The sequence below is a fragment of the Rhineura floridana genome, chromosome 12, assembly GCF_030035675.1.
Source record: "Rhineura floridana isolate rRhiFlo1 chromosome 12, rRhiFlo1.hap2, whole genome shotgun sequence".
Taxonomy (NCBI): domain Eukaryota; kingdom Metazoa; phylum Chordata; class Lepidosauria; order Squamata; family Rhineuridae; genus Rhineura; species Rhineura floridana.
In genome coordinates this window covers 11,263,711-11,291,364 of record NC_084491.1, presented here as the reverse complement: position 1 = coordinate 11,291,364, position 27,654 = coordinate 11,263,711, and the positions used below count along the sequence as shown (strand labels likewise).

At 45.3% G+C, this 27,654-nt stretch overlaps 1 protein-coding gene across 3 annotated transcripts in view; it reads left to right on the top strand.

The window, feature by feature from the left end:
• Positions 1–27,654, top strand: part of TACC1 (transforming acidic coiled-coil containing protein 1) — a 119,024-nt gene that overhangs the window by 9,478 nt on the left and 81,892 nt on the right. Inside the window, exon 1 of one of the 3 annotated variants that reach the window (XM_061592265.1) lies at positions 2,443–2,628. The exons of the other annotated variants lie outside the window; for them this stretch is intronic. Within the exon in view, the coding sequence (XP_061448249.1) occupies positions 2,537–2,628 (92 nt within the window). The 5' untranslated portion in view covers positions 2,443–2,536. Of the gene's footprint in view, positions 1–2,442; positions 2,629–27,654 lie in introns of those variants that run through there. 3 annotated transcript variants of the gene reach the window in all.

Genomic DNA, 27,654 nt, shown 5'->3' with positions numbered 1-27,654 from the left:
AGACATGCATGAGATTGCACAAAAATGTTTTGCTGGAACTCCATGATACTTTATTGGTGGACCATACCTATCCATTCTTGTCCACATTCATCACTCATTAGAGCTCATGTTTTTGCCTTGGGCTAAAGCTGAGCAGCAAAATCAACACACCTCTTAAGAACGTACTACAGGGCTACCCAACTTGTGATTCACCAAGCCAAACACAGTCTACCAGTTGTGTATAGAAGTCCGTAATGGACTCAAATAATCATCCTGTTTTTGCTACCTTGGGAATGCAAAAATACAGGGGATTACCAAGGACATGACAGCTGGTATAGCACAGTGGGGAGGAGAGCCTGGCTGGGAGTCCAGAGTCTGTGAGTTCAAATCCCTGCTTGTGTCTCCTGGGTGTCAAGGGCCAGCTAAAGATCACCCCCACAGTGAGTGGCTCAGGGGTTACGTGCCCTGCCACCTGTGCAGCCGTGGGCAAGCTGCATAGTCCCAAGGAACCCAGTTGCCCCCCAGCTGGCAGTTGTGGACAAGGAAGGGACTGGCTTGTGGAGCTGTGGCAAGCTGAGCAGGCCCTAGCCAGCTGGGGAGGACTAGCCTCAGAAGGAGGCAATGGTAAACCCCCTCTGAATACCGCTTACCATGAAAACCCTATTCATAGGGTAGCCATAAGTCAGGATCAACTGGAAGGCAGTCAATTTCCATTTTTCACCAAGGACATGGCAAAGTACAGCAACATTGTTCTTTGCATAGGGTCACACCCGATCATCTACCTCCCTCCCCCGTCCCAAGAGTTCTTGTATCCTAACAGCTCTGGAGCTGGCTGGAATTCCATGAGTTAAGCTTTTCCAATGATGGCAATTGTCGTTTGGGGGAAGTGTCACCATTGGCATTCCTGCCTGTTGTAGAGAAACCAACATTACCTGCTAAGAAAATGAGGTGACCAACTCTGCTGCTGGAAACCTTAAGTAAATATGTGGATACTATGCAAATTGCCAGTCTGGAAACAAACAACCCAGCTGTTGGCACCATCCAGCAACCTCTGGAGGAGATGGACGCTAAGGCTGCAGAAGTTGGTCCATCAGGACGAGTGGGGCACTGCCCCTCCAGCCTCAGTCTGCCCTCCACCTGCCAAGAGGTGGCACTGCCCATCAGCTTCCTCTTCCTGTAGGCAGGTCCACACCATACATTTAAAGCACATCCAACGCACATTGAAAACACATGACTTCCCCCAAAGAATCATGGGAACTATAGTTTGTTAAGGGTACTGAAAAATTGTAGCTCTGTGAAGGGAAACCCACAGGAAGCCCTTGCTGTCAGCGTCCTCCTCCGTAGTCTCAGTGTTGCCCCCTGTAGAACTTAGCAAGGAGGAGGATGGGGAGAAAGTCAGAATTAGTTGGCTCTGCTTGTCATTGGCTGTGGCTTTGTCTGTCATTGGCTTTGGCTCCACCCCCTGTTGGGTGCCTTCCTCCCCACAAGCCCCTATGGGCATCAGCCTCCAAATCCACCACGGGGGTGCAAAGAGGGGTGGGGAATAGGTTGTGTATGTGTGAACAGTCACAGATACCACACTCAAGGGTATGTGTAAGGACCTTAAATGCACACAGCTCTGCGTAGTGGGCAAGCCATAAAGTTACCATTCTCTTTTTTTCCCTGGCCTGTTCTAGTACCCTTAAGAGCAGCCTATGGTTTCCTGGCATGGGGATAAAATGAAGGGGAAAGCCTCATCCTTTTTGTCTCTGAGGATGCTGTTAAATGCACAGGAGCAAAGCCAGTAAAAACACTGGCAACTCTGTTTCCAATTGGAAACAGCAGCAGCATGCAACCACCATCCCCACCCATCCTCATAATCTTCTCCACAGAGTTAGCAATTTCATTTTACATTTTTACTGGCTTCACTCCTGTGTTTTTGATAGCTGCCTTACAGGCAGAAATTCAACAGGGGGATTTTTCTTGGCACCAAGTTGAAGGGGTGAGAGCTTTTCCTTCTGAATTCGGGTATCTAGGCTGGGGTCTGTTATAAAGGCACAGGTGCCCTGCCAGGTAAAAAATTGACTGCCTGGGCAATTAGGGTTGCCAGCTTTTTAAATTGCCTCTGCATCTGTGCCATTAAAGGCAATCTCGCCCCCCCCTTCATCTCCATAGGTGGCATCCAATGCTGCTCCTACTCAGAGAAGACCCACTGAAGTTAACAGATATGACTAACTTGATTCATTAATTTCAATGGGTCTACTCTGCATAGTAGGGTATAACCGCGTGCCAGGAAGATTCGCCAGAGAAATATTGGTGTTTCTGGCCTTTTACTGCAAGCACAAGAGCAGGGCCACTAAAAAAAGGTGGCAACCCCGACTCCCAAGTTTCTCTCCGGTCCCAGCAGAACTGCAAACGGCGCTGAACTTCGCCCTTCCGCACCTGCAGTCCCCGGGCGAGCCCGCCCCTCCCGGAATTGGGCGCGTCTCGGCATCCTGGAACTCCGCGGAGCCCTGCTCCGTCCTAGCCAGACCGGCGAGGGGGCGGCCCGGCAACCGGAGGAGCAGCTCCGCGTACTATGGGGGGATTCCAGAGCCGGAGCGAGCAGCAACCGCCGCCCAGGAGAGAGAAACAGCGGAGTCCTGGCGGAGGCAGGTTAGAGGGGGCCGGGTAAGTGCCGGAGAGTAGGTCCGCTGGAGGAGGCAGTGACCTTGGCCCAGAGGGCGGGGAGCAGCGGGCAGTTAGAATGACTGCCTTCCCAGGACGAGGGGCTCTGAGGCACGAGTCTCGAGAAACCCTCACCCTGAGTGGACATATCTGGCCCATGTATAGCTAGTGGGATACCGTTTAGTCGTCGTCATCATCATCATCACCATTATTGTTTAATAATAATAATAATAATAATAATAATAATAATGCACAACTTGATTAAAATTTAATTTAAACTTTAAAAGTTAAGGCTGCACCATGTAAGCACATTTTATTGACCAAGCCACCCTCTTCCCCTTAAAATAAAATTTAAAAAGTCCGGGGTGACTAGGAGGGAGATGTTTCCTTGTGGTGTGATCTAGGCTGCAATCCTACGCCCATTTACCTGAGAGTAAATTCCACTGAAATCAGAAATACTTACTTTTGAGTGAGCATGTGTAAGGTTGCACAGATAGTATCTTGTGTTTCAAATAAGATTTATGGGTGGCTTTCTCAATCCAAAAAGCCATATTCTTCCCCTTTGACACTTGTGGCTACTAGCCCTGATGATGGTGTTCTATCTGTTGCAGGCAGTATGCTTCCAAATGCAGTTACTGGGAATTGCAAGTGGGGAGAGTGCTGTTCTGCTCAGCAGTGGTGTAGTGGCAAATTCAGAAGTGCAGGGTCCATTCATGATAGTCACAACAATGCCCCTCCCACTTTTTTTGGTACAGTACTGGGTTGAGAATGAGGTCCTTGTTAATGCCTTCTCTAACAACAATGGACATTTCTAGAAGCCAATTATCATGAAAGGGGAGAGTGTTAGCTACTGAAAAGAGTTTTCTCAGTGGCTGACTTACCTCCTTTCACTTTGATTAGCTCTAATCAGCAGGAAAAGACAAGAAGACATGTTAGAAGATTCTTCTCAGTGGCTAACACACTCCCCTTTCATGCCGAATGGCTCACAGGGTGCTGGAAACAAAGGGGTCCTGGCTCCCAAAAAAGTAAGGGGTCTAAGACTTCCTGAGGCACCAGACAACTACACCCCTGGCTGTCAAATCCTGCTTGCGGGCTTCCCAGAGGCTCCTGGAGGGATGTTGCAATAATAGGACAATTGTACCTGCTCCTATACCTGGCACCCTGTTAAAGAGCCAGAAGTTTGAGCCAGCTAGCCCTGCCCATGGAGAGCAAGTGTAAGAACTTTGCCACAACTATAAGGTGTTTGCAAGGGGAAGCCTGTTTCTTTGGAGGCTGCTATGGGTGGTGTGTTGGCCTTGGTTGAGTGGCCTCAGAAGGGGTGGCACCAAGGGAAATTACCCCTTTGGGTTGCTCCTCCAGGGTGTGATGAAGGTGACGGCATTTCCCTTGGGTGAGAGCTAGAATGCTAGGAAGCTGCATTTGTGGTGAGAGCATGAATGCTAAAGTGTGATCGATGCATCTGTTTTTTTGCTATTTTATATCCTTATTGTATTTATTTATTAACTTTTGTATTTGTATTTACTGTAGGTTTATTGTATTTTCTTTTGAATTAATCTGTTCACTGCTTTGAGAGACTTTGGGTCAAACAGTTATATAAATAAATGAATGAGTGAAGGAATCTGGTTGGCCACCATGAGAACAGGGTGCTGGCACAGATGGGCTTTTGGCCCAATCCAGCCAGGCTTTTCTTATGTATTGCAAGCTTGTTATCACGCTCTCCTCTACTGCCCCAATAAACCATCTGTGCACAATAATTTTGTGTATGTGTTTGCATAGAAGTAATTCCCATTGTGTCCATTGGGGCTTACTTCCCAGTAACTGCATTTAGCATGGCGGCTGTTGAATCTTGTAATGTAATGTAATGTTTTATTTCTAGGCCGCCTTTCAGCCAAATAGGCCCTCAAGGCGGCTTACACACAAATAAAAATACAAATACAAAATACAAATAAAAACAATACAATTTACAAAAAAAAAAAAATCAAACTAACGAAGTCCTAACATCTCTAAAACACAGGAGCAGTAAACCAAAAGCATTCATCTTCCTGGTAAAGGGCAGTCCCCAGAAAAATGTCACTAAGAGCAGGGGTGGGGGGCAAGGCAGGTAGAAATGTTTGCCCCTTGATGGTCCCAGCACAGTCTCGTCCTTGCAGCAGCACCTCTCAGCCTGCAGCTCTTCCTGATAAGGCCCAGGCAGAGGGGTGGGGCAAGGCAGGTGGAAATGCTTGCCCCTTGATGGTCCCAGCACAGTCTCGTCCTTGCAGCAGCCTTGTCCTTGCAGCAGCCTTGTCGCACATTAAAGGCTAGCAGATTTATTTTGATATATTTTTGACACAATAAATGTACAGGTCTTTAAGGTGCCACAATTCTCTTTTGTTGTTTTTGTTGAAATGTAGTGCTACCTCTCTGGAACTTTTCACAGTAAACTAGCCTGCCTTTAAGAAAGCATGGTGGTTACTCGCATAGATGTCTTTGTAAATAAAAGGACTGGATGCGTTATACTGGAGGATGAAAAGGATCTGATGTGTTTTGTTGGAAGATTATCGCTGCTGTGCTGTACCTGTGGATAGCTGTCTGGGGTGGGGTGTTGTAGCCCAGTGAAAGAGTACCTGCTTTGCTTGCAAGGGTCTAAGGTTCAAATCCCTGACAATCCTTCTGTTTGAACATCCTGGAAAGCTACAGCCTGTTAGTATGCAGACAATATTGAGCTAGAGCAGGGTTTGAAAGACTGTGGTTTGTGGACCACTATGGTCCGCAGGCTTCATTCAGGTGGTCTGTGTCATGGCCATATTAAATATTCATACTGATTTTTAAATTGTATTTTATTTCTTTTATTTCTTAACAACAATCTTTATTACTTAGTCAACCAGCCATTGCAAAACATTAAAACAACCAACTAAATACAAAGCAGTTGAAAGATAAAACATATACTTAAAATAGACTATACAGGGAGCAGTTTCAGACAGTACAATAGGTTAAGAACAGTGCACAATCTTGCAGGGTCTGATCTCCATGGCCAAGTTCAGAAATTTGGCCACTTGGACGGTAATTGATTCGTCAGTACCCTCAAGGAGGGCTGACAAAAGAGCATCCAAGGAATGGCCTGGGAAAGCTTGCAGAATGGGGTGTAAAAGACCTTTCCTAGCCTCATCATAGAATGAACATTTAAACAGGACGTGTGATACCACTTCCACTTCAAACTTGTCACAGGGACAATATCTATTGTTTGTCGAGATTTTATCAAATCTGCCCTCCAAAAGTTTAGAGGGTAGGGCGTCAAAACGGGCCAAAGAGAAGGCCCTTCTATACTTAGGAACAGATAGCCAACTTAAGTAGCGCATCCCCTCTTTACGAGGGGGACCTATTAAACCCATTGAACGGGGGGAGCAGGGTCCTGAGGCAGCTGCGAAAAGCTCTTGATTGTTGATATCGACTAACCGCTGTTTGCAGCTATTGTGCTAGATTTTGTATGATTTTGAAATTTTTTATTTCATTGCTTCTTTTATTTCTTATATGGTACTCCAATCTGAATTCTGTGGAAAGCACATTGTAATGCAATAAAATATAATATAAGAAATAAAAGAAGCAATGAAATAAAAATTTTCAAAACCATACAAAATCTAGCACAATAGCTGCAACAGGCAGAAAAGTTAATTATTAATTTCAGCAATTTTCAAGCGGTCCGTAGGAAAAAAAGTTTGGGAACCACTGAGCTATATTATCTGATATGGTAGAAGGCAGCTTCCTGTGTTCCTAATGCTAGAGGTGCCCCAGGGCACTGGCCCTGGGGCACTAGCCTGCCCCGGGCACGCAGCTCCTGCCTGTTCCACCTACCTCTCTCCACTTCGCTGCTGCTCATGCAGGACTGCCATCAACCAAGACTGCAGCAGAGGCTTCTCTAAGGGGCTAATGCTCCCGCTTCTATCTCGGTTGATGGCATGCATGCACGGTACGCTATGTGCACGCACATGGCTGCCATCAACCAAGATGGCGGTAGGGGCATTAGCCCCTTAAAGAAACCTCTGCCACCATCTTGGTTGATGGCAGCCCTGCATGCACAGCAACGAAGATAGGTGGAGTGAGCAAACGGACAGACGGCCTGGAAGTGCCCTCCCTGCAATCCGCAGCAGGGACCCTACCACGGATCACAGAAGGGGAGCGCTACTCTCCCATCCTAATGAGGGGCCCTCGGCCAGGGCCCGACCTGGCCACCCTTTGGTGCTGGCCCTGAGGTGCCCTGTGTGAAATTGACACCCTTTGCTGTCTGGACATTTTGCTCTTAGGTTGCTTCCAGATGTCCTGTTTATTGAGCAGTCATCCTGATTTGTTTGCACAGCGTTTGCCTGGAGGTTACACAAAGTTGGATGTTCGTTGAGTGTTTGTTCTGGTTTGTTTGTGGGAAGGTAAGATGATGAGTCCGGCAACTGTTATTGCACACTTTCCAATGCATTTTTCGGATAAAGCTTTCTGCCCCTCCAAAACCTGTAATGTTTCACATGCCCCCGGATATATTATTCCTTCAGTAATACACTTATATCCCACCTTTCGTCTCAGGAACTCATGGTTCTCCTCATCACAACAGCTCTGTGAGGTAGGTAGGTTAGACTGAGAGATTGCGACTGGTCCAAGATCACCCAGTGAACTTTACGGCAGGATGAGGATTTGAACAGTGGTCTCCCAGGTCCTAGTCTGACACTCTGTTGTTTTACAGTACTATATTGTATGTTGTGCACCGTACAACGAGTGGGTGGAATATAAATACTTTTAATAAACAAAATAAACATTGGGCCCAGCTCTGATGCACACACATGTGGTTAAAATGACACAATGAAAGGACAAACCAGTTGTGCAAATTAAGGTTAAAAGTCAAGATGACGCATCTGCTTGCTGCATCATTTTTGACAGTTACCAGGCACTTAGCTGTCTAGCAGGTGAAAAAACATCTTCCATTACTCCATCTCTGTACCAGCGATGGAGCACATGTTGTGCATGCACATTGTCCCAGGTTTCAGTCCTTCACATCTCCAGGTAGGGCTGGGAAGACCCCTGTCTGCAGTCCTAGAGAGCTGCTGCCAGTCAGGGTAGACAATCCTGAGCTAGGTGGACCAATGGCATGGTAAAAGGCCAATTCCTATGTTTCATGTTTGTCTGCTGTCTTTCTGCTGGCCGGGCAGCTGCCAAAGGCTGGGGAATTCTGCCAAAAAAGAACGAAAGTGGCAGTCCTGTTGAGGAGAGTGCTGCATATGCAGCGTAAAGCACATCCCCCCCCCCAGGATCCTGGGAACTGTAGTTTACCAGTCCCAGAGCTGCAACTGCCAGCAAACAACAGTTCCTGGGATTCTTTGGGGAGGGGGATTGCTTTAAATATTTAAATGTATGATACGTATTATTTATTTATTTATTAGATTTATATCCTGCTCTTCCTCCCAGTAGCAGCCCTTACATGTATGCAATGTTGCTAATAGGTATGCAATATACTAACATGTATGCAGTGTTAGTACGGCCTTTGTGCTTCCCTTTCTCATCCACCCACTGTACCTGCTCAACTAGACTTTTCTAAATAATTAAATGAGTACATCGCAGATTGCCAGATCCTTGTTCTCCAAAAGAAAATCGTCTTCTAAATGCTGACATCATCTCCCGACCCTTGCGGAGTGGAAAAGCATGATATACTTGTTCTGCATGTTCCTCTAAGCTCTTCCATATGCTTCCTGCTCTATCGGTGCTGCTGCAGCATAGGCTGGCAGTATTCAGAGAAGCCTATAAGTCACATTTAGGCAACCAGTGGTCTGTGGGCCATACTATATGTGACCCTTGGAGGCTTTCATTGTAGCTCATGTGGCTGCCCAGCCACCCCTGCTGCTGTTGAATCCTGCCACTGAATTCGTGCTTGCAAAAAGATGTCACTACTTGACATGGATCCCAGCTGAGCAGAGGGGGAGGAGCTCTGGATCCGTAGCCCCCTCCACACCTGAACATTTTGCAAGTGTGAGTCCTGCTAGATGGATGTGTGGAAAAGATATTCTTGTCCAGGTAGGGAGACGGTGGCCCCCTTCCCACACAAGCAGGGAGAGAAGAGTATTTTGCAAGCCAGGGATCCTGCTGCTCAACAGTCTCCCTTCCTGAGCTAGCTGGGGTAGTCTCGGGGTTGGTGTTGGAGTCCCCTCGGCTTGTGGTATTGGGTGACTTCAACATCCATGTCGAGACTGCTCTGTTGGGAGTGGCTCAGGATTTCATGGCCTCCATGGCAACCATGGGTCTGTCCCAAGTATTATCTGGCCCCACTGAAGTCACTGGTCACACTTTGGACCTTGTTTTCTGTGTTGGATGGGATGATGGTGATCTTGGTGTGGAGGAACTTTCTATAGTTGCGTTGTCATGGACAGATCACTACCTGGTTGGGTTTAGACTCACTGGGACTCAGAACCTCTGCGGGGGTGGGGGACCAAGTAGGATGGTCCGCCCCAGGAGGCTGATGGATCTGGATGGTTTTCTGATGGTGATTTTCCTGTCACCGCGGCAGGTGATTCTGTCGCAGCCCTGGTTGACCTCTGGAATGGGGAAATGACCAGGCGGTGGACACGATTGCTCCTGAGCGTCCCCTCTTATGGAGTGGAGCCAAACCAGCTCCCTGGTTTACCAGGGAGCTGGCGGCGATGAAACAAATAAGACGGGGACTTGAGCGACGTTGGCGGAAGACTTGGTGCGAGTCTGACCGAACACGGGCTAGAGCCTATCTGAAGGCCTACTCCGTGGCAGTGCAGGCTAAGAAGAAACTTTTCTTTTCTGCCACCATTGCATCTGTTGGGAGCCGTCCAGCGGAGCTGTTTTGAGTGGTCAGGGGTCTTTTAAACTCTGGCCCCCAGGAGTGTAATATAGACCACTCAACAGCCCGCTGTCAAGAATTTGCACGGCACTTTGCAGATAAAATCGCTCAGATTCGCTCCGACTTGAACGCTAAAATTGATACAGTCTCAGGGGATGTAACTTTGGCTCCTGCTTGTCCAATAATAATGGATTCCTTTCAATTTGTACAGTCCGAGGATGTGGACAAGATCCTTGGAGAGGTGAGAGCCACCACATGTCTGCTGGATCCTTGCCCTTCCTGGCTCATCAAAAGTGCCAGAGGGGGACTGGCCGAGTGGGTGAGGGGAGTAGTTAATGCCTCTTCACAACAAGGCAGAATTCCATCGTGCCTAAAAGAGGCAGTTGTACGGCCTTCATTGAAAAAGCCCTCCCTGGATCCCTCCATAATGGGAAATTATTGGCCAGTCTCCAACATTCCATTTTTGGGCAAGGTAATAGAGCATGTGGTGGCCGCCCAGCTCCAGAGATTCTTGGATGAAACGGATTATCTGGATCCATTTCAGTCTGGTTTCAGGCCTGGTTACGGGACACAGACAGCTTTGGTCACCTTGGTGGATGACCTTCGCAGAGAGCTGGACAGGGGGAGTGTGTCCCTGTTAGTTCTACTGGACCTCTCAGCGGCTTTCGATACCATCGACCATGGTATCCTTCTGGACCGCCTTGCTGGGATGGGACTTGGGGGCACCGTGTTACGATGGCTCCATTCCTTTCTGGAGGGACGAACTCAGAAGGTGGTGCTGAGGGACTCCTGTTCGGCTCCTTGGCCGTTGACCTATGGGGTCCCTCAGAGTTCAGTTTTGTCCCCATGTTATTTAACATCTATATGAAACCGCTGGGAGAGGTTGTCCGGGGGTTTGGGGTTCGGTGCCATCAGTATGCGGATGACACCCGACTCTATTTCTCCTTTCCACCTAAAGCCACGGAAGCTGTCCTGGTCCTGAACCAGTGCCTGGCATCAGTGATGGACTGGATGAGGGCGAACAAATTGAAACTAAATCCAGACAAGACAGAGGTGCTCCTGGTCAGTCGAAGGGCAGATCAGGGAATAGGGATTCAGCCTGTGCTGGATGGGGTTACACTCCCCCTGAAGACACAGGTTTGCAGTTTGGGTGTGCTCCTGGACTCAGCTCTGAACTTGGAGGCCCAGGTCTCGGCCGTGGCCAGGAGTACCTTTGCCCATTTAAGACTAGTGCGCCAGCTGCGCCCGTTCCTGGAAATGCCTGATTTGACTATGGTGATGCATGCCTTAGTTACATCCCGTTTAGACTACTGTAACGCGCTCTACGTGGGGTTGCCTTTGAAGACTGTTCAGAAACTTAAACTGGTACAAAGAGCTGCAGCCAGAGTATTAACAGGGGCTGTTTACAGGGACCATACAACTCCCTTGTTACAACAGCTCCACTGGCTGCCAGTTTGTTTCCGGTCACAATTCAAAGTGCTGGTTTTGACCTTTAAAGCCCTATACGGCCCAGGTCCAGGCTATTTTTCAGACCGTATCTCCCTATACGAGCCTGCCCAGGCCCTGAGATCTTCAGGAGAGGCCCTTCTCTCAGTCCCAACATCCACGCAAGTGCGATTGGTGGGGATGCGAGATAGGGCCTTCTCGGTGGCTGCTCCTAGGTTCTGGAACTCCCTTCCTAGGGAAGCACGAATGGCCCCCTCCTTGCCATCCTTCCGTCTGCAAATAAAGACTTTTTTATTCCAACAGGCTTTTGGGATAGAAGGTGTTTAGGATTGGGCTTTACAAGGCTTGTTTTATTGTTTTATATTATTATTTGTATTATTTTAAATCGTTTTTAGATTTTTAAGTGCCGTTTAAGGTTTTAAGGTTGTTCATAGTTTAATTGTATTTTAATTGTATGTTTTTCTATGTTTTTAACTACATGTAGTTCTATTTGTAAGCCGCCCTGAGTTCCAGTCTGGAAAAAGGGCGGGGTAAAAATAAAGTTTCAATTCAATTCAAAAGGGATCCGTGCCAATTACAGAATGTCTTCACAGTCACACTTGCTCCTTAGCACAAGAGATTGGGGTTCATATGTTCTTACCGTCAGTTCTATCTTTTAAAAAACAAGCTAAATTAGATTTAGATATTATCATAGGACGTAATGCATCAATTGCACACATTCCATGAGAACGTTTAAATTTTGATGCAGATAGTTCTGTGTTGAGGAGAAGCAGGTTTTGTCTTGGGGACACCCCCACCTTAAAAAAGCAAAGCCAGAAAACAGGTTCCTAATCTGCACCTCTCCCAAACACACACAGTCTGTATCTTATCCAGATATCTTAAGAAGCAAAATGAGAATCTCAACAAAACCTGTCACAACCTGTGTTCACAGTTAAATTGAAAATCCCACACCAGTTGTGGAGAACCTTTGGCTCTCCAGAAGTTGCTGAAATACAGCTCCCATCATCCCTGGCTGTTAACCTGTCCTACACGTTACCCCATACCTCACAAAGGCAAACATGATGTGGTTGCGGCATGTTCTCAGCGATTGTGTGGGGAAGCCCTATGACTGGCAGGGATACCAATATGGCCCGTGGAGTGTGTGCACCTTGGGGATTATGGGTGTTGTAGTCCAACAGCAGCTGGAGGGGTACACGTTAGCTACCACCAGTGTTAGCTTGGGGAAAGGACTGTAACAGAGAGATAAAGAATATGCTTTGCTGGCGCAGGGTCCCAGGTTCAATCCCTGGCATATCCAAGTACAGCTGGGAGATAACCTTTCCTGAAACCCTGGAGAGCTGCTGCCACTCAGTGCCAACAATAGTGAGCCAGATGGACCAATGGCCTGACTCTGTAGAAGTCCAGAATCAGACCATTGGTGTTCCTATGCTTAGAAAGAACTCGTCTTGCGGCACCTTTGAAGTCTAGCAAATGTATTGTTGCGTGCCTCCCCAATCTCAGAGCAGTGAGTTTTCAGGGGTCCCTGCACTCATCCAGGGTTTGGTTTCCTTTGGGAAGAAGGTCAACAGAGACTGTGGTGTCTTTATGAAACATGGTTTATTTATTTACACACATTCCAACCTGAGCTTAGGATGGAGGGGTTCAAGGCATCAGCAGTCCAATATCCAGCTTTTCCATCAGGGTTATAGGAGGCATCCTAAAGCCATGGTGCAGAGAGACAGCCTCTCTGCCTGTCTCCAGTTCCCAGCCTTTCTCCAGACACAACTCTAAACACACTCAAAGCACAAACCTCTGCTAGCCGCCAGGAGGGGGGGGGAGGCTCTCCTGAAGAGTTTCAATGACAGAAGGATTTTCCTGGCTCATTCACCAGTTGCTGGGCACCTGAAAGACCCATTAGCAAACTGGCCACTCTATTAGCTTAACAAAAGAGACTCATCTGACCAGCAGAGCCAGCCCCTCACCCCAAGACACAGGATTCCAAATCAGAGGCTGAAAGGGGACTCACAGGGATCATCCATTCCAACCCCCAAACTCACAACAGTATTACTGGATAAGTCAGATGTGACTCATCTGTGTCATTCAGATATTGTTGGACTCCACCTTCTATCAGCTCCACCCAGCATGGCCAATGGTCAGGAATTATGGGAGCTGTAACATTTGGTGGGCCACAGGTTAGCCATTCCTGGCATAAACTTTGGGAATTATAGTGGGCTGTATCTGATAACGTGGACTGCAGTCCACAAAAGTACATGCCATGATATGCCTTCTGTTGCTCCCAGAATACCTACTTGTTGAACATCCATCCTGATTTGTTTGCACAAATGTTATGAAAAGATTAGATGTTGATGGTTATTTATTGAGCATTCATTCTGATTTGTTTGTGAGGAGGTTATACGATGTTGCATGAAACTATTGTTATCTCAGTGCACTTTATCACTTTCCTTATTGCAAAATTCTGATTTTGGGGTAGGGGGAGGAGCTGGTTTGTTGCGCAAGAGTGCCAGCCAGCTTTCATTTTACAATTTGAATTTGCTGGTATGTGATTGAATCCCACCCCAAAATAGCAACAGTCTGGAAGTACCCTTAATCTCTTCAAGTGTCACAAGACTGTGTTTTTTGTGATGTTTCTGCTGTAACAGACTATCATAGCTATACCCTCCTTCCTAATTCCTAAATTGCTTAGGATAATTCCTAAAAGCTTCCTAAATTATTTAGGAAGAAACACCAAGCCCAGTGATAATGTGCTAATGTGTAGAAAAGCTTGTAGCAAGTTTACATGATTGAGCAAAGCATAGAGTGTTCTCGAGGTTGAATATCCAGTGTTAACAAGTCCTTATCGTCAATTTGGTACAAGACCTTATTAATTTGGTAGCCTTGCTTTTAATTTGAAATGCTGTTAGTTTTGTACAAACAGTCTCAGGGGAATATTTGGGATTGTGAAGGAGATTGCCTCTGAGATAGGGATGGGGGAGAAATTTGATTCAGTTCACATTTCAAGCCAAATCTATCAAATTTACACATTCCGAAACAAGTGAAACACAGCCAACCTTTGAAATTCCTACTTGTTTGGATTTTATGATGCAGTATGCCAGTCAAACAATATCTGCAAAATATTTGCATATATTAGGGGAAAGTGTGCATAAAAATGAATATGTGAGCAAAAACATTATGTCAGAAATGCATTATATGATGAGAAATTGCTTGTAAAAATGTATACAAAACTGCTCACAAAAATATGTTTGTTAGTAGAAATTTGCATTAAAATGCTGTAGAATTTTCATGAGTTTTTAAAAAATGGCAAATTACTGCAGGAATGTGTTGAACTAAACTTTAAGATTGGAAAAATGAGAAACGGAGAGAACCAAAATCTTTCCATCCCTACTCTGAGGGCAATGGATAATGATGTATTTCATTCCATTCTTCTTATGCCTTTCCTCTTGAATAGCATTCCTGCCTTCTCTGTACAGACTGCTGTATTTGGTCCTTTCTCTCAAGATGCTCATTGGCTGTCTCCCAGCAACCAGATGCTGGCGACAATCGGCTCACCAAGAAAAGAAAATTCCATTTTGCTTGAACAGACTCTCCAGCTCCCAGTACAGAGATCTTTAACTGGAGTGTGGCTGTTTAGGCACCCAAAAAACTTGGCAGCTGCATACATCAGCACAGCACTGCTTGAACCTGTTGTAATTTCAGCTGTGATGCAAAGGGACATCAGGAGTTGCTGTATCCTGAGCCAGACCATTGGTCCATTGAGCTCAGTAGTGTCTACACTGACAGGTAGCGGCTCTCCAGGGTTTCAGGCAGCTTCTCTCCCAGCCCTACCTGGCAATGCTGGGGATTGAACCTGGGACCTTCTACATACAAGGCAGGTACTCTCCCACAAAGCTATGGCCCTTCCCCTACCAGGATTGAATCTGGGACACGAGTTTCCAGTTCTATCAACGAGCTGCAGCCCTTCCCCAGTGGCTTCCTCCTGCATTATTACGGCTTTGCATAAAACATCCCAAAGTTGGACTGTTCCTCTCTCTGACATTAATGACTATTATCTGTTTCTAAGCAGAAACTTAATTTAAAATGTACCCTGCATAGTCAGCTGAGTCATGCTAGTGGTTGCAGTTCATACACAGGGCAGCATGTACACTGCACAAATATATCCTCTTCAACTGGAATCAGCTGTGCCAGATTGCATCTCTCTTATTAATTGTGCTTCAGATTTGCAAAGCAGTGATATGCACATTTCAGCCAGGGGAGCGGACAGCTGTACCTGAGTCAAAGCTCTGAGTATGTCTTTGTCAACCCAGGATGCATGACGACAGTTGCCGGAGCTGGTGAAGCTAGAGTTTGAAAAACAGAAGGCAAAAAATTGTGCTGTGTTAGTCAGGGGAGACATCCAAGCTCTCAGTATTTATGCAGGCTTGCCTGGTGCAGAGACTTCATAGTACTATTAGTATTATTACCTGTCCTTCACTCTAAGGTCCCAGGGCGGGTCACAACCATTTAAGTACAGCATTAAAAACAGTTTAAAACAAATTACAATCACAAAAGTAGAATGGGTCCTAAGAATATACATCTCAGGTGTCAAAAGGCCAGGGGAAAGAGGTGTGTCTTCAGCATTTGCCTAAAACAATACAGTGAAGTGGCCAGACCCACCTCGGTGGGGAGGGAGTGCCACAACTTAGGGGCTGCTACAGAGGATGCTGTCTCCCAAGCCATCATCACCACCACCAAGCTTCTGAGGATGGTGGAACTAACAAGAGGGCTCCCTCTTGCTGATCTTAACAATACTGATCTTCTTACTGCCTTCCCAATCACAGAGACAGAGGAAGGGCCTCTGGGGAAGCTCAGTGGTAGAGCCAAGGCTTTGCATGTCTCACATTCAATCCTTGGCATCTCCAAGTAGGGCTGGAAGAGACTCCTCTCTAAAACTCTGGAGAGCTGCTGCCATACCATGTAGACTAAGCCTTATTGACCACTGGTCTAACTCAGTATAAGGCAGCTAACTCAGTATAAGGCAGCGTCCTGTGTTCCTAGACAATGTCCCAGTCCTTTCTTTGCCTGATGAAGGCTTGGAGGTCCTGGCACAATCTGTTCCTGGTATCTCACTTGACTATGTTCCAGGTACTCCCACCATGAAGTTCCTGGCTTCAGGGTTTGGAGTCCTTGAGAAGTTCTGAGATACCTGTGCTTTAATGGCAGAGAAATGGAAGACATGGGGTGGGGTGGGGAAAGAGCCAAGGAAATATATTGAAATCTAAGACTGTGACATAACGTGGTGGCCTCTGCATGTGGGACTCCCAACTCAGCCCCAGCTAGCATAGTCAATGGTTGGGGTAATGGTGGGTGTTGTAGTCTAACAACTGCATTGGTGACCCCTGCGCTCCTGCTGATTTTTTAAAAACCTCGCCACACTTTATGAGATTTGCCAAGAATCGTCTTCACCTTTTCCTCCTTTTAAAGGCAGTTTTGAAGTGCCAGAATCAAGAATCTGGGATTTTCAAGATCTGGTGGCTGAAATATTGCATGTTGGATGAGATTCTGTGCTCGCAGTATTCAGGGGTGGAAAAGAACCATCAGTTGGTGTTAGAGCACCAGCTTCTTAGGCAGAATGTCCAGGTCCAATTAAAGAAAGGATCAGATAGCAGATGCTAGGAAAAAACAACTTTGCCTCAGATCCCGGAGAGCCACTGCCAGCCAATACAGGGTTAGATGAATAAATTGTTTGACCTGGTATAAGGCAGCTTCCTATGTTCCTATCCCCAACTGCCAGCAGCGACATTTTAGGCACCCAGATAATTCAGCCCTTGGGATCAGTAGGGTAGTGGCAAATTCAGAAGGGCAGGGTCCCTTCATAATAGTCACAGTCACCACCTCACAGCCATGCTCCGTGTAAGATTATAGAATAATCTGGTCAGGCTTGAATGCTGCTTTCTGCTTCTCTATCACTGTCATCATTTTACTGTCCTTTTTCACTGTCAGAGATATTGCTTGAATTACTGAATTCAGTGTCTTCACATTTATCTCCTGCTGCTTCCAAATTAGCTGATGATGTAGATAGGATGCTATCATCAGGATTCACTCTTTTTTTTTGTCCACAACTTGGCTTTTTGAAGTAGGAACTAATAAGAATTCATTTCACTCTGATTGGCTGCAATCAGTCAGGAAAGCAAGTTAGAAGATTCTTCTCAATGGCTAACATATTCTCCTTTCATGCTGATTGGCTCATAGGACACTGGAGACATAGGGACCCTGCTCCCAAAAAATTAAATAAGGAGTCTGGGATCCCTGGAGACCCTGGATGACTACACCCCTGCTTGGGATTTAATGTTCTGTACCATTTTGAATCCATTTTCTGTCGGAAAATGTCATCACATCTTACCAGCTTATGGAGATGCACAGCCTGCTCCTGTGCATGTTCACTCAGAAGAAGTAAGCCCCATGGAGTTTGGCATGAACCAGTTCCAAGTCAACATGCATAGGAATGCAATCTTTATGAATTTGTGGACGGTGGGTGTAAAAACAGCCCATTTTCTCCTGTATTTGTTCTCAGGGTTCCTTGCTGCCGTCACATCGGGGCCTCTTTTCCAGCTCCACGTTTCTTAGCGACAGCAAAAAATGTTATGTAACTACGGTTACAGCAAAACTCTGTGCTGCTGAAGGATGTGCATGTGCAACCCTCATGCCAATTTGGTGGCTGGGTGGGGGAAGGAGGGGAGGTAAGCCAGGGGTTTGCTTGCAGTGCTTTAAATTCTTCCAGAAATGAAACTGCAAGCCTGCTGTTTGCTGTTCAGACTCTGGAAAGGGGAGTGTTCATCTCCTGGCGCTTTCCCTTGGAAAAGTCATCTCAAAGCTCCCTTTAGTGAGTCTTGCCTCCAGAGCTCCCAGTAGAGAAAGGTCATCATCATTGCATCTGAGAGTCTTCCAAATGGCTTGTTTTTTGAGTATTCATCCTGATTTGCTTGTGCAATGCTTATGCGGAGGTTAGACTATGTCCGGGTTTTGGCCCCATTGCACTATAAATTTGAAGCAGTTACAGTATCATACCACTTTAAACAGTCATGGCTTCCCCCAAGAGTCCTGGGAAGTACGCTCTCATAAGAGTGCTTTCTGTTGCTAGGAGACCCCTCTTCTCACAGAGCGACAATTCCCAGAGTTTTCTAGGGACAGGGATTGGCTGTTCAACCACTCTGAGAACTGTAGCTTTGTGAGGGGAATAGGGGGTCTCCTAACAACTCTTAGTACCCTTAAGCCACCATTCCCAGGATTCTGTATTCAACTAAGTCCTACTCAGAGTGGACCCATTTAAATTAATGGACTCAAGTTAGTCATGTTTATTAATTTACATGGGTCTCCTCTGAGTAGGACTAGCATTAAACACTACCCAATGGGTTTTAAAAACTAATATACATCATAAAATTACATGTGGGTAAGCTTGCCCATGCTACAGAGGCCCAAATGGCCTCCACTAGAAGTTGGGCTTTTAGAGTCACTGATCCCATGCTATGGAATATTCTTTAGCCTGGAGAAGACTGAGAGGAGATATGATAGCACTCTTCAAGTACATCAAAGGTTGTCACATAGAGGAGGGCCGGGATCTCTTCTCGATCGTCCCAGAGTGCAGGACATGGAATAATGGGCTCAAGTTGCAGGAAGCCAGATTTCAACTGGACATCAGGAAAAACGTCCTGTTAGAGCCATATGACAATGGAACCAATTGCCTAGGGAGCTTTGAGATGACTTTTCCAAGGGAAAGCGCCAGGAGAGGAACACTCCCCTTTCCAGAGTCTGAACAGCAAACAGCAGGCTTGCAGTTTCATTTCTGGGAGAATTTAAAGCACCGGAGGCATTCAAGAGGCAGCTGGACAGCCATCTGTTGGGAATGCTTTGATTTGGATTCCTGCATTGAGCTAGGGGTTGGACTTGATGGCCTTATAGGCCCCTTCCAACTCTACTATTCTATGATTCTATTATTCTTCCAGCAAAAAGTTGACCTTCATCCTTGCTTTTGACTTCCAGGCTTCTCTTAAAGACCTTTTTATATAGATAGGCCTATGCAACCGTCTATATTTTTTGACCAGCCAATCATTTCAATGATCATTTCGTACTGTTTTTATGTTTTATATTTTATTGTATATATTGATTTACACCACATTATTATACTGCATGAATTGGTAGCGCAGAAATAAACAAACAGCATTTTTAGCAGGCACTGTGCTAAATGAAGTACAATGAAGGTGCACAGGCCTGCCTGCTAATGAGTATTGCCACCAAAAAAAATTTCCCCAACAGACCCACTCCCCAAATCCACCAAAATTATTATTATTATCTGATCTTAACCAACTAGATACTGTGTCTCATAACATTTTTGCGTTATTGTGAAACACTGTTATGAGGAATTGTGTAACAAGGTAGATAACAGAACTGAAAAGGTTCAAAAATGTTCTGTGTGCCTGTGTGTTGAATGTAGCTTTGGAACTGCAGATATAAGTGTGTGTGTGTGTGTGTGTGTGTTTTAGATCTGAGGGAAGTATGGAGGTTTTGTGTTCCTGGGTTTTTTTTAGGGTTAAGAACATAAGAAGAGCCTGCTGGATCAGGTCAGTGGCCCATCTAGTCCAGCATCCTGTTCTCACAGTGGCCAACCAGGTGCCTGGGGGATTAAAAAATTAAAAAATGCTATGTGTGTGGGTTTGTTTGGCTACTCTGAGAACAGGTTGCTGAACTAGAAGGGCCTTTGGCCTGATCCAGCAGGCTCTTCCTGTGATGATTATAAGATGTACTATTTATACAAAGGGTACCTGTTGTGGAATCACCTTATTAAATACAAACTGAGGTTTCTCATGTGCAAGTGCACTCTCTGCACGTTCATGCCATTTATTTCTGAAGCTTATAGTTCCTAACCATCATGTCTTCTCTGCTCAACTCTGTGGGAGCCGGCTGTGGTTTGTGAGGAGGAGTTGGTGGTGCTTAGGCTGCATCACACTTTGATTGGGTAGAATATTGCCGGCACATTTTCCTTCTCAGTAAGCCAATGGGCAAGAACCTGTTTGCCTTTATACCTTTAAAATGCATGCACACCAGAGGATCTGGAGACTTAAAAATCCTCCTCTGGCTGTCACCTGCTCATTGTGTGGTGTTGGGTTCTGGTATCCTTTCAATCAAAGAGGTAGCTAACTAGCCACGGCTTACAGCAGAAATGAAACAGTAGTCAAGTAGCACTTTAGAGACTGTACATGGGAACAGGAATGCAAACAATGAAAAATACAAGGAAATGTCCAAAAGTAGACAACTTTTTAAAATGCTAGATTTTGGCTAGACAATTTAATTAAATACACAATAGAGCAAAAAATAATGAAATTGAAGTAATTGTGAAAACCACCAGAATCTCACCATAAAATGTTTGACATCTGCTAGATTTCCCACTAGTTACTAGACAGGACAATTTGCCACAGGATGAATGCCTAAAAACACTAGATTTAGTGGGAAAATCACTAAGGCTGCAGTCCAGTACATGTCTACTCAGAAGTAAGCTCTATTGGGTCTGATGGGACTTACTCCCAGGTTAAGTGTGTATTGGATTGCAGCCTAAATTGGCAAGAGCGTGCCTAACATTAACAGGCAGGGAGTTCCAGACAATAGGTGCTGTCTGGAGAAGGGCTGTAGCTCAGTGGTAGAGCATCTGCTTTGCATGCTGAAGGTCCTAGATTCAGTGCCTGGCATCTCCAGGAAGGACTGGGAATATATGCTGTTTGAAACACTGTTGATGATGCTCGATAGACCATCTGACTCAGTATAAGGCAGTTTCCTGTGTTCCTATTTCATTTCCTAAAAGATCAGCTTTCTTGCGAGCATGGAACAAACATTATGTGGCACTTGTGAAAGTGCCAGTTCTGCAGATTGTAGTGGTCCAAATTACCTAATTGGACTATTGCATTTGACAAAACTATTATTATTATTTTATTATGTATTTATTTATTAAATTTATATCCCACCATTCCTCCGAGAAAGAGCCCAGGGCAGCAAACAAAAAACCCGAAAGCACTCTAAAGCATCTTAAAAACAAAACACTTTAAAACATACTAAAACAAAAGATCTTTAAAAAAACTTTAAAAACATATTAAAAAGCAAATCCAACACAGACACAGACTGGGATAAGGTCTCTTCTTAAAAGGCTTGTTGAGAGAGGAAGGTCTTCCATAGGCACCAAAAAGATAACAGAGATGGTGCCTGTCAAATATTGAAGGGGAGGGAATTCTAAAGGGTCGGTGCCACAACAGTAAAGGCCCACTTCCTGTGTGTGTGGAATGGACCTCCTGATAAGATGGTATCTGAGCGCAGTCATTGACTGGGTATAGAAGGGGCAAGACAGTCTTTCAGGTAAGCTAAAGACTCCATTAGAGGATCATGTAATGGATGTGGCATACCATGTTCAAAATTATTATCTGGATGCGTGTGCCAGTAAGGCATGATGGGAACCTGGTTGGTTGTGGTGGGTAGAGGTAACTTGCCCCAGCTATGCCCACTAGGTTTTTGGTCACAGTGGCAAGCTAGACCTGATGGGCAAGGAAGCAAAGCTGCTGTGACCTATTGTGTTTCCTTCCAAGTGCCCCATCTGGCAGCCTTCTAATTTTTACATGTGTGTACCTGGAATGCCCTCTAGAATAGGGCTAAATTGGGAATGTAGTGCTGCAAACCTAAAATAACTTTTGTTTTACGTGGAACCGATTGCATTTGGCTGTGAGGCTTTTCTCAGCAGCAACTGCGTAACGGCCTGTCTTTGGTAAGCTATGCACTAACTGCATGAGAGAAGCCTTCTTGTGTTCCTTGCTTGAACATCTGCCCTTTCTTGGCACAGTGAAGGACCAAAAGAATATGGTCCCCAGCTGGTATCAGCCTTGGCACAGCAGAGAATGAAATGGAGCCAGTTACTGATGCAGGAAGTGGGGGACTTTCTTCTTTCCCTATTATTGGCTGTGCCATCATAATGTCTCCATATGCTCCTACACTGGAAGTCTTCTGCATTCAAGAAGAGGGACACTGTTAAAAAAGAGCAGTTCCCAGGGCTGATTGCAGCAGCAGTTAGGGGGAAACAGAGACGAGCTTCCAATGAGACCAGTTCATATTCCAGCACCTATATCTGGTGCACAGTGTTATCAAAAATAGGGATGAATGAATCTGTCAGTTTTGATTTCTCTGAATTTCTCATCTTTTTGATCTTGAAGTTTGGTTCTGCACACTTCCTCATCAGTTTGCAATTTTTAAAAATAAAAAGTCATGAAAATTCATAAGCATTTTAGTGTGAATTTTCCTAAGACACATTTTTGCGGTTTTCCCTCATATAATGCATTTTTGCACGTTATTTTAATATATGCATTTTTATGCACACTTCCCCCTAATATATATGTTGTCTACACATTAATTGTTTGGAGAACTGCATTGCCAAATTGGAAGAAGTGCACATTTTGATAGATGGCTGCATTTTGATTTATGTGTTTTTGGGAAGTGCAAATTAGCTAAGTTCACATTAAAATGTGAAACAAACTGAATTTCTCCCCCCATCACATCCCTAAGCAAGACCCTGGTCTGCAAGAGTTGGCAGCCAGGTTCTGCCGATGGGTTACATGGCTAGTTTGTTCAGAGGTGTGGGATGCTTCTTGACCAGGTGAGTGAAAGAAGAGGCCCAAGTCAGAGAAGGAGATTCTATAGTAAAGTAGGAAGCAAGCGAGGAGAACACAGTTAAATAATGTCCAGAAGGGAAAGTAGCATTGCTGAGTGGTAGAGCACACACTTTGCATGCAAAAGTTAAATCCATGGCAAGTCCAAGTAGGGCTGGAAAAGTCCTCCTGCCTGAAAAACCTGAGGAGCTGCTGCCAGTCCATGTGGACAACACTTAGCTACGCAGAAGCACAGTCTTGCTTGAAAAAAGGCAGCGTCCTGCGTATGAAGGCAGCTTTATACATTCTGTAGGAGGTAAGGCAAGGGAGGGGAATTCTGCCTTTTTGGCCATGGGTCAAAAATTCGGCCAAATTGAACAAATGAGATCCACGTGCAGAAGGCAGTTTCCAAGCCCGCAGCTAATGTATGTGTGAGATAACTGTTTGCATCTGTATTGTGATACCTATGTGGGCCCTACTGAGCTGGCTGGTTGAGTCTTTTGATGTCAGTCTCCTAACCCATTTGTGAATAATTCTTTATACTCTTTGGAACAGGGGAAGCTGCATTGTACAACCTTAGACTAACGGTCCAGTGTTGCCTGCCTTGCCTGGCAATGCCGGGCATTTGAACCTGGGATCTTCTGCATGCAAAGTGCATGCTCTGCCAATGAGCTATGGCTCTTCCTGAAACAATTAAGAACTTAGGAACTTGTCTTACACGGAGTCAGACCATTGGTCCTTCTACCTTACTATTGTCTCCACTGACTGACTCTAGGATTTCAATGGGGGCTTTCTCCCAGCCCTACCTAGAGATGCTAGGAATTGAACCTGGCACCTTCTACATGCAAAGCAGATGCTGTTCCTCTGAACTACGGCCCTTCCTAAGTGGAGCTTCATTTCTTCTGCCTACATTAGAGCTCACATGGGGTGTGGGGTGCATTGTAGGTGGTGCAGTTTGAGGCTTAGTCTCACATATAGCTCATCATGTGTCAGAACCCTGGGCTGTACCACTTTAGTTAGCAAGATGGCATTTTGTGAATAAATGCTCCCATACTGAACACAAAACCAAACCGTATCTGCACATAGAGAATTTAGATATTTGAGGGAAGAGTTCTAGGTTCTAGCATACCCTGACATGCTAGTTTTCTATACTTAAGAATTTTTCCCCTATGGAAGAACATTCAGTTGTATCAGACCCAAGGCAGGGGTTATATAACTAGGTACAGTTTTACCACATGGCACTGTGTGCTTTTAATGTGTGACTGACAGGAATCACCCAGCTGCTTTAAAACAAAGGATGCATTTGTATTATTTTTTCCCTGGCTAACTGCATAGGGCTATATTTCCATGGCAACCTCTATAGTGATGAATGCACTCTCAAACCCTCCTCCACCTAATGTGAATTAAAATTTGTTATGGACTGTAGGGTACTACCAAGTTCCCACATGCAGAACAGTCCTGCTCAGGAGCTGTCACGCAAGACTCAAACCAAACAATGTACCTGTTGTTGTGGTCCAATGTTGCGTGTTCTCCGTCCTCACCAGTGTGGTTCAGTCGCTGAAAGTGCTTTCCTGTGTTTGGCTGCAGGCACAGAGTCCATAAGAAGCTGCAGTGGCAAACTCTGTCTGACAGCCTGCCCTCACCAAGCCTCTGAGCAAGCTGAAACTTGACATTTCATATGCCGTCTTGAAGGCTTTACATAACTGAACATGATTTTTAAATAAATGTCAATAGATTACACAGCATTGCAAAATTTGGAGAATTTTGAAGGGTGGCTGTATTTCAGTTCGCTTATTGTTTTGGAAAATGTGAATTAGGTAAATCCACCTTTAAAGGTGAACTTAATCAAATTTCTCCCCATCCCTAACTGGTGATGAGACAGACCCTTTTCTGCCTCAACGCCCTGGAGAGTCACTGCTGGCCAGAGTATGCAGACAGTCCTGGGCCAGATGAAGAAGTGGCCTGAGCAGGTGTATGGACTATTCTTCTGTTCCTAATTTCCCAGATGTGCTGCCTTGAGTTCCTTTGAAGAAAGGTAGGGTGTAAGTTTAACAAATAATCAGAGACCAGAGCTTAATTTAGTCCACGAACCTCTTTCTAATGCTACACAGGAACTTAGGCTCTTCCAGATGACCTGTTTACTGAGCATTCATCTTGATTTATTTGTGGGGAGATTAGGCAATGTTGGGTATTTAATGAGCGTTCATTTTTAATTTTTTTGCTGGGAAGTTAGATTAAGGCTACACCCACGCCATGTGCTTAAAGCACATGGCTTTCCCCCAAGCATCTTGGGAACTGTAGTTGGTTAAGGGTGAACTATAGTTCCCAAGATTCTTTGGGGGAAGCCTGGACTGTAAAAATGGCATAACTGTGCTTTAAATGCATCAAAGCAAGTGCTATCCCACACTTTCTAGCATGTTTCCCCATCACTTTCCTTACTGCAAAAAGTCCAATTTGGGGGGGGGAGGGTCTGCTGTGCAAGACAAGACCTCCCAACCAACTATTATTGCTCAACTTGAATATTTCGGTATGTGCTTCATTCCTAACTGGAAATAGCAACAGTCTGGAAATGCCTCGAGTCAGACCATTGGTCCATCTAGCTCTATCTTGTCTGCACTGACTGGCAGCAGCTCTCCAGAGTTTCAGGCAAGGGACATTCCCAGACCTACCTGGAGATGCCGTTGGGGGCTGAAGCAGGAACCTTGTGCATGGAGAGCAGATGCCCTACCACTGAGCTACAGCAGCCCTTCCGATCCTAGACGGCGTGTGCTTCCCTTACCACTGTGTAATAATCCAAGCCTGACCTGGAATTAGGAGGAATAACCTCCTGGGAGCCTTTTGGGGCTGCCAGCCACCCCCGCCTGCCCTCTCCTCAGGCTTGCCTGGCAGGAGGCCCTTTTCTTGGCAGCACGTTATGTACTGCCTTGACAATTGAAGGATGTTCCTAATATCCTCCTTCTGATTGGCTCCAGCTTCTCTGGGTCCTCATCTAGCAAGGGTCAATTTCAAGGAATTTGCTGATCTACAGCTTGACTTTTGGCAGTTGGGAGAAAGTTGGGCTCTGTAGCATCTGCTTCTCTCCTTCTGTTTTGCAGTGTTATCTGTAGGGTCACATGGGGCTCTAGAATGTTGCACAGTCATTCAAATTGCTGGGCATTTCTACCAGTTGCACGTAGGGATGGATGAATCTCTGAATTTCGGTTTCTCCAAGTTACTCATTTTTTTTCAGTCTTAAATTTCTCTGCATCATTCTGCAATTTTTTTAAAAAACGCACATAAGTCCTCATGAAAACTCATCAGCATTTTAGTGCAAATTTCTTCTAAACTGAGACGTGTGTATGCAACTTTACCTAATATACACACTTTTGCATAGCATATTTCCCCCTAATATTTATATTTTCTTAATGAATTTGTATGTTATTTTCACTATATGCATTTGTATGCACGCTTTACCCCAATATATGCATTTTTGTATGCATTGGTTGGCTGGAGAACTGCACTGCAAAATTCGGAGAAGTGCAATTGTCAAAGGGTGGTTACATTTTGCCCCCCCCCCCTTTTTTTTTTTTTTTGAATCTGTGCTATTCCCAGGAAAGGGGCATTTTTAAAAATCTGCTATCAACTTCTACCTTACTCACTTTTGAGCTATGAAGGTGGCCAGTCTATTTGGCAAGTGTTCCACAGTGAGGTCTGAAGCATGAGATTGTACTACAAATTGGAAAGATCTGTCAATTTAGGTTTTCTCACTTTCTTATTTTTTCCAGTCTTAAATTTTGTTCTTCGCATTTCTGCAGCAATCGGCAATTTTTAAAAAATAAAACCCTCATTTTAGTGCAAACTTCTCCCAATAAACATACTTTGGCAGGCAGTTTTGACTAATGTCAAATGCTGCCCTGGGCTCCTGCTGGGAGGAAGGGTGGGAAATAAACCAACCAACCAACCAAATAAATAATGTACGCTTTTTTTGTGTGAGAGCCAGTGTGGTGTTGTGGTTAAGGTGTTGGACTACGACCTGGGAGACCAAGGTTCAAAGCCCCACATAGCCATGAAGCTCACTGGGTGACCTTGGGCCAGTCACTGCCTCTCAACCTCATGAAAACCCTATTCATAGGGTCGCCATAAGTCGGAATCGACTTGAAGGCAGTACACACACACGCATTTTGGCAAGCCATTTCTTGTCATATAATGCATTTTGTATGCTTTCACTTCATTTTTATGCTCACTTCCACCTAATATATGCATTTTTGTAAACATTGGTTGGTTGGCAAACTGCATTGCAAAATTCAAATAAGGTCGAATTTCAAAGGATGGGTGTGTTTTGGTTCTCATATTGTTTCAGAAAGTGCGGATTTGATCTATTTGGTTTGAAATGCAAACTGAATCGAATTTCTCATCCATCCCTACATGATACCCACTCAAATGCCTGCTGTAGTGCAGATGCAATCCTCCTGTGATTTCCCCACGAAGGAAGAGGTAGGTTTATAAATGCACATTTAATGTGATTATTAGCGTCACCCTTACTTTCCAGAAAATATCCCACAGACTTAACTCTTCACTTTAGTACATGGGTGGAGAACCTCAAGTCTGGGAGCCAAATACAGCCCTCCAGGCCTCTCTGTCATGCCATAGAGTCAGGCTATGGTCTGAAGACACATGAAGCTGCCACCTTGCTGAAGCTAAGCAGGTCTGGGGCTGGTCAGTGCCTGGATGGGAGACTGACTAGGAACCATATGTATGCCGCCTTGGGTTTCTAGCATGAAAAGAAAGGCGGGGTATAAATGTAAGAAATGAAATAATAATAGAGTCTCTCCTCAGCCACACCTTTTCTCTGCAGGCCATGCCCCTCACTGAACTGTCTTGCACCCTCCTTGAGTTCTTCTGCCTGGCTGGCCTGTTTCCTTGAATTCCGACAATGCTTCTTGCCTGCCCAGATGGTGGAGAGAGAGGCATGTGCAAGTGTGCGTAGGAACTAGCCTGCTGTAGAAAGGCAAAATTTATATGCATTGGCCTGCCCACTTGTGCCTCTGGCCATGCTCACCCAGTCCCTGGAAGGTTGCCCAGAAAGGAATACAGCCTTCGGGCTGAAAAAGGTTCCCAAACCCTCTTTATGCT